General features: G+C 36.0%; 1 protein-coding gene across 1 annotated transcript; it reads left to right on the top strand.

Moving 5' to 3' along the window:
• Positions 1–230: 230 nt before the first annotated feature.
• LOC149260431 (GDSL esterase/lipase At4g01130-like) lies at positions 231–1,747 on the top strand. Its single transcript, XM_089458964.1, has 5 exons — positions 231–486; positions 582–779; positions 881–1,050; positions 1,142–1,403; positions 1,485–1,747. Exons 1-5 carry the CDS (start codon positions 231–233, stop codon positions 1,745–1,747), a joined length of 1,149 nt encoding a protein of 382 aa, XP_089315090.1.
• Positions 1,748–7,895: the final 6,148 nt, after the last annotated feature.

Genomic DNA, 7,895 nt, shown 5'->3' with positions numbered 1-7,895 from the left:
ACACCTGCCTCCTTTCACGTGTTTTGTGCATCGATCTACCATATTAATCTACTACAACACCGGGGCATGTATTATAAAAGATTCCTGGTTATGAGTGATATCTTCGGCGCAAGATTCAGCCCCTCAGCTTCTCAAAGGCGCAAAACTTTGATCTCTGCTTTTCATCTTCTATTCCATTGGAAGCCTTGCCATTTGATCGTTGTTATTGCGCCTGATCAAACAATCTAGCAATGGATGGCTGCTACAGTAATCGACTGCTGATTTTACATGCATTAACTCTGATGGCGGCCCTGTTGACAATACCTTGTCACTGCCGCTGCAACTTTCCTGCAATATTTAACTTTGGGGACTCCACCTCTGATACGGGTGCTATTCACTTTGCCTTGCCTTATAATGAAGCTGCAGAAAATCCTCCCTATGGACAAACGTACTTCGGTTCACCTGCATATCGCTACAGTGATGGACGGCTGTCTATTGATTTCTTGGGTATGTTGTTGATTACAGATTGCATTTTCCTCTTATGCACTGTTGGTTGAAAAGAAAACTTTTTAATATGGTAATGTTGTTCGATTTTGGTATAGCAACGGCGCTGGGCTTGCCATTTCTGAGTCCATATTTGCAGAGTGTGGGCTCTAATTATGGGCATGGAGCGAACTTCGCTGCCTCCGGCGCGACTGCAAATGACTTCAATTCCTTCATTGCTCCAATTTCTCTGCCTGTTCAGATAAATCAGTTCAAGATCTTCAAGCAGCAAGTCTTGGCCACCATCAGTGCGCGCGGTAATTTAGGCAGACCCCATCGCTAATATATATAATAGGTTCATGTATATATATATATTTTGTATTGTGGGTATATATAATTTTCCTTTTTCTTGGTGCAGGTGCTCAAAGCTATCTTCCAAGTGCAGATGCATTCGAGAAGGGAATTTATATGATAGAAATCGGAGGCAATGACTTCAGCTATGCGTACAAGAACCTTAATTTGAGCCCAAGCCAGCTCACACAGAACGTTCTTCCCAATGTCACCAGGTCTATTTCAGCTGCTGTCCAGGTATTATCTGCCTCAATTTAGCGAACTTACAACTAGCACCGATCCTCTATCGTAACAGTCTGAGATTGTTATTTTTGTGCGATGTATCCAGGAGCTATACAATGAAGGGGCGAGAACAATTTTAGTAAAGAACGTTGGTCCTCAAGGCTGCCAGCCCTTCTGGCTTTCTCTTGCACCCAATGATTTTGACAAGAACAACTGCTCTATTTCTTTCAACGGTGCAGTCCAATCCTACAACAATCTGCTCAGACAAGGCCTTTCAAACCTGCGAACGCAGCTCAAGGGTTCAAACATCGTCTATGTCAATAATTACGACATGGTCTTTGAATTAATGGCTAACCCTTCCACTTACGGTGCGCACTGCAAATTTGATCTATAATTTTTATAAAGCATTTCATTGTATTCTTTTCCATTTCTAATGCCAATGCGTGCAGGGTTCAAGGAAACCATTAGAGCGTGTTGTGGAGTGGGAGGAAATTATAACTACGATGCCAATATTTGGTGCGGAAGCACGAGGACTATCAATGGCACAACTGTGGAGGCCAAAGCCTGCGCCGATCCGGCGTCGTATATCATTTGGGATGGAGTTCACTGGACCGAACATGCCAACAGACAGCTTACCCAAGCGATTCTCGGAGGCAAATACTTCGAACCTGCGTTCTCCATTGCAAGTCAATGCGACCTCCAACCATTTTGATTACGGTTGATTTCGCTATTTTTCATAAATTAGAAAAATAAATTAACGCGCAAGACTGTCATTCCGCACTTGTATTGGCAGGGTAACAGTAGAATGTACGCCCCTATTACGACTATCTGTGTTAAATCTTTTGGCTTAAAGCGACGCCGCTGCGAGGTTTCCCTTGAGTTGGCAATGAAATTTGTTTAATGCTGTAACCATTGATTGTCCCGATCTCCATTCTTTTAGAATAGTGCGGCATTAATGCGTCACTGATATTGTTGTGAGCCGGTGCCATGCATTTCAGTTCAGTCCCTGAACTGAAGTGTGAATGGCAGAAGTTGGGCGTTCCTCAAGCCATGGAGCAGGCTTTAAATGTGATGTTGACAGATTATATTGCTCTTTTAAATGTTTCAGAGAACTGCACATGGCAGGCTTCTTAAGGTTGCAGTAGGTATGCTATTTTGATCTTATTATTTCTTACCAGACTTTGGATACACGACCCAATGTTGCTACCAGTCTCAATCGTGGTAGTTTATTAACTTTAGAGCAATTCAATCATCAAAAGGGATAGGCAAATTTTATAAACTTTTTATCTCCAACCATGAACGAACACGTGATAATAATCTTTGCTCATTTTAATCATTTTTTACCAATTTTCTTCTAATTTTTTGGTTTTGAGAAGTGGGAAATTTACTTTTATGCCTATTTTTTTTTAATAACATCTCTCTATCATCGTTTTTAATAAAATTATATTAAAAAAATATTTTATTGAAAACCAAATTTTTAACTCTTTTGAATTATATATTATTTTTATAGTATTATTTTTTTAGTCTTTTGGATGAGAGTAATTGTTTTGTTTATGGAGAATTATTAGTTTAACAATGATCAACATAAATTGTAATTTTTAAATTTTAAAAAAATTATATATATTTCTCAATATTACAAAAAAATGCTTTTCAAATATTTTATTGGACCATAATTGGAAAGTCATATTGTAACATTTTTACGATACAATGTCATGTGGATCAATAGCTTTACCATAGCTTTTAGATACATTTGCAATATTCCTATTATGTTTTCTAGATATTTGTGAGATGATTTTTAAGATACTTCCTCTTTGATTTTTTTGCCATAATTTTTTCATAGAGTTGCAATATTCATATGGTGATTGAAAATAGTAAATAACCTATTGGGGAGTATAAATCAATTCTTTGCATAAAAAAAGGATAGGAGTAAGATATGAATAAATATACTATAAGTAGGAGCAAAAATGTAAATGTGTAGACTTACTAGTAGTTACTATCCACTAAAATTTATGCAAGTTCTTGAGCCCGAGTAGGAAACTAATTTCTCCCTTTTATATATCAATTTACAATTTTTCTAGGAACATAATTTCTAATTTTAATAATAGTAACTAAGATACCCTATAACACTGATTTAATTGAAAACTCTCCTCTGCATATAAAAATTAACAAATTTATTTTCATAATACTAGTGTTATCTATTATTTAACTATATATATATATATATATATAATCAATTTCTTAATAGGTTAATAAATTCTAAGAAATAATTTTGATAAAATAATATAATTTCAAAATATTTTTTTAAATATGATTAAATAATTTTTTAATTAATATATTAATTTCATATTGCCTGTGTGGTTTAGAATAAAAGGTGATAGCATGAAGTACAACCTCGTATGTAAAACTCCAACATGTTAAGGCCTATGGTGAAATAGCCGACTCACAACAAGTGAAACACAGCCGACTCACAACAAGTGAAACACTTTTTAGTATAAAAAGTGTGAGTTTAAACACACACCTTTCAATAAAAATATTTTGAATATACGAGTATAAAATTTATTTTAATTGAGGACAAAAATTATAATCTCACTTGTCTGAAACCAAAAATGTGATTCACAAAAACTCGTAATATGGGGTACATTTGATTGTCATAGTGATCATACAAGTCGAGAATAAAGCTATACTATTCACTTTATCATTTTATTTGTTAATTATGTTTTGCACTTTCGTTATTAAAAATAGAAAATTGAATGGTTATCACTTGTATTTTTTGCAACTTTCCAATAAGGGAAGTTTAAGTGAATAGCACTGGTATTAGAGGTGTTGGAAAGGTAGAAGACAAAAGGCACAAAATTTAACACACAAACAATAACATGAGTTGCAGCTCTTCAATTGATCACACAAAGGTGACGATTACAATGAACCTGATGAGGAGTATTTAAACATTTTTTACTAGCGATTCGCCTAAAATAACTTCACTTGCACACACACTCTAAATTCGATTTTTCCCAAAATATGGCTTAATTCAAACTGATGATTACAATGAACCCAATGAGGGGTATTTAAGCATGTTTTACTAGCGAATTGCCTAAAATAACTTCACTTGCACACACACTCTAAATTCGATCTTTCCCAAAATATGGCTTAATTCAAACTCACTCGACTTGATTGACTCTCCAAATTTAGCCAACTCTTGCATGCGGGAGTAATTACAATTTCCAAAATTCCCCCTTAATTACTACTGCATGACTCAACATAACATGACTCAACTAAGCATTCTAGGCTTAAAATAGAAATTGACTCAATCACCACTCAAACATGCTTGTTGGTCTATGTCTAGGCTTACAATGACTCAAAACTTTTACAATTTTCGATTTTCTTTTTCTCTTCTTCCAAATTTTACATTCCTAAAATTGCTTCATTCTTTGTTGCACGTTCTTATTTAGGCTCCATGAAACAATCAACATGCATAATCAATGCCTAATCAACTACACATACACATGAACACATGTAATCGATCAATTCTTGTAACCAACCTACAAGATTGATACATGTAATAAAACATACAAGAATGCAACCTAACATACAAGGATGTAATCAAGCTACATATAATCATGTAACCAATCATATACTACTAACAATGCATCTCACAAAACCAACATCAAGTTCCTAATGACAACCTTACTACAACCATGATCAACATTATGCAATGCAACAAGCAGATGGAATGAAAGTGTAAGAGACACACATGCAACTGACATGCATGCATGAAAAACACCTTCACCCAACACTACTACACCAAGGGCACTTTTGAGACATTTTTTTAAGACAAAAGAAATCTTTTGTCTCAAAAACTCATTTTTTATTTTAGTTATTTTACATTAAAAATTAATATCAATTGATTTGTCTTAAATATAGACTTTAAGACAAAAATAGGTTGAGACAAAAATATTTTAAGACAAAACTTTATATTTAAGACAAAAATAGTTTAAGACAAAAATATTTTAAGACAAAAGTAGTTTGAGACAAAAATATTTTAAGAGAAAACTTTATATTTAAGACAAAAATAATTTAAGACGAAAATATTTTGAGACAAAACTTTATATTTAAGACAAAAGTAGTTTGAGACAAAAATTTAAAGACAAAACTTTATATTTAAGACAAAAATAGTTTAAGACAAAATTATTTTAAGACAAAAACAATTTAAGACAAAATTATTTTAAGACAAAACTTTATATTTAATACAATGACCACTTTAGATCAAACCTATGTTTAATACGATATTTCACTTCGAATGAAAATGGAGGGCAGCGCTGAGTTTCAGGGTGATCTACGCGCGCGTTCTGAACTGGAGCTCCCGTGCCCCTGCTTCCTCGGCCCCTGTGGCCCTCCGCAGGCCCCCTACCTGGCAGCCCCTGCTGTTGGGCTCTCAATCCTTCCTGGCATCCCCGCAATCGGGCTCTGCCTCCCTCCTCCGGCCAGTGCTGCTGCTGGCACAGCGTCCGCGTCTGGGTTTTGCGATCGCAGAGGAGCGTAGCCGCTGCCATGAGTGCGCCTGGGGGTGGGGAGCCTTCTCCCACCCCACCAATCTCTTCAGAAGAAGCATTCAGAAGATTTCTCTCGCAGAAAGGGAAGAAACATTTGATTCCAGAAGTCCCGAAATTCATCAAAAAACTGGAGGAAATTCCTGAGATCGCCCTGCCAGAAGACCAACCGATAAAAATTGCCCTAGCCCTGGCTAACAGAGGGTTGGTAGGACAATTTATGGGATGCTGACCCTCTACAAAAACAACAGATGTGTTATATACCTAGGGGGGATAATATGGGGTACCAAGGGAGGTACCCAAGGTAATAATGTAATAATGGGATGGGCCATAGTAATAAATAAGGTGGTTAACCCATATCATGTAAGGGACCACAAGTAGTTAATAATAATGTAATGGGCCCATGGTATTAGTTGATGGTATGAGGGAACCATGGTAATGACCCATGGTATTGTATGTATGAGGCCTATATAGAGGCTAGAGACTCCATGTCAAGGAAGAGTCAAGGATTATTGTATGAACAGGCATATGGCTTGTGGAGTGTTCTCCTTCCTTAAGGAGTGAATGTATGGTGTTGTCCTACCCTAAGGGTTTTGATTTATAAAGAAGCATTTCTATCTATTTTGATCTTGTTATTCTTGGGTTTATTTCTATTATCTTATATTTTCATATCAGATCTATGAAAAGTGGTATCAGAGCTATAACAAGTGGTATCAGAGCACTTTCTTGGGCACAAAAGTGAAGAATTTTTTTTAATTTTTTGCAAGATTTCGGGGCGGCGAGTTTGTAGATCAGATCTATATGTTTTGGTGCAAGATCTGCAAAATATAATTGCAGATCTGTATTCTTTGTGGAAAAATAGCCGATTTCAAAAAAAAAAAATCGGTTGAATCGGAGTCCGGATGAAGGAGATATCGTTGATCTAAAAATCAGTGGGGTTGCAGACAATTTTTCAGGGCAGCGAGTTTGCGGCGCAGATCTGGATGTCCTGGTGCACGATCTGCAAAATATAATTGTAGATCTAGATTCTTTGTGAAAAAATACCCAAATTCAAAAAAAAAATCAGTAGAATCGGAGTCCGGATGAGGGAGATATCGCTGATTTAAAATCAGCTCTTTTTCGCAGAAATTTTGGTGACGGCGGGAGAGTTGCAGCACAGATATGAAATTCTAGTGTCTGGATCAAGATTTCTATCACATGGGAAGATGCAAAATTATTGTTCCATTTATGAAAACAGGTTATAATAGGGATTTTGAGCAATATTGATGGAATTGTGACCATTTCAAATTTTCGCCAATTTTTTTGTGATGGCGGGCCTAGATCTAAATTTGAGGGACTTGTATCCATTTAATGGCTCTCATCCAGCCAAATGGCTAGCACAAATGGAGAAATGTTTTAGATTGAATTACATCATGGATGATGAGACTCAGCTGAGTGTGGGAACAATGTACTTGGACATTGAAAGATTGCAATGGTGGCAAGGGCATCAACGTTGCTATCGAAGGCCCTTGACTTGGGAAAAATTCACAAAAGCTCTTATGGACCACTTTGACTGTAAAGCTAATCTTGTGGATAAGCTCACACAGACAGACACACATTCTAGCAAAGATTTTATTTTTACAGGAAAGAAGGAAACCAAAGAACCTAAAGGGTTATTTTCTGCTGGTATCTCCTTATTACAGGTTCATGGATTGATTCAGAAGGAGAAAATCATTGTTTCTATAAATCCTAGTTGCAAGCATAATTTCATCAATGTTAATTTGGCAAGCAAACTGCAAGTTCCAGCAAAACAAATTGAAAATACACAGGTTGATGATGAGGATGTTCAAATTTATAAGGATTTGAAGCTTTTTATGGATAAGTATGTGTTGCATGGTGATTTTTATACTTCAGAGATGGATAATATGGATGTTGTTTTGGGATATCCTTGGATGGAATCCACGGGTACTATCAATATTAATGTGCAGAAGAAATTCCTGAAGCTCTGGAATAAAAAGAAGAAAATTACATTACAGGATATTTCCATTAATAAACAGGTAGAGTCCAAGGAGGCTGAAGGAGAAGATGTTCCAGGGTCTGAGATATTAGAGGATGAGTATGTATGAGGCCTATATAGAGACTAGAGACTCCATGTCAAGGAATAGTGAAGGATTATTGTATGAATAGGCATATGGCTTGTGGAGTGTTCTCCTTCCTTATGGAGTGAATGTATGGTGTTGCCCTACCTTAAGGGTTTGATCAATAAAGAAGCATTTCTATCTTATTATTCTTGGGTTATTTTCTATTCTCATATATTTTTGGATCAGATCTATAACA

The sequence above is a fragment of the Pinus tabuliformis genome, chromosome 6, assembly GCF_031772625.1.
Source record: "Pinus tabuliformis cultivar Carrire ecotype Pingquan chromosome 6, CPIR1, whole genome shotgun sequence".
NCBI lineage: Eukaryota > Viridiplantae > Streptophyta > Pinopsida > Pinales > Pinaceae > Pinus > Pinus tabuliformis.
The sequence above is the reverse complement of the archived record's forward strand: the minus strand, read 5'-3'. Positions and strand labels throughout refer to the sequence as shown.

Coding starts and splice junctions, on each gene's coding strand:
- LOC149260431 (XM_089458964.1), top strand. CDS start 231: ATGGATGGCTGCTACAGTAATCGACTGCTGATTTTACATGCATTAACT. Junction 487..581: donor GCTGTCTATTGATTTCTTGG/GTATGTTGTTGA, acceptor ATTTTGGTATAG/CAACGGCGCTGGGCTTGCCA. Junction 1,404..1,484: donor GGCTAACCCTTCCACTTACG/GTGCGCACTGCA, acceptor CAATGCGTGCAG/GGTTCAAGGAAACCATTAGA.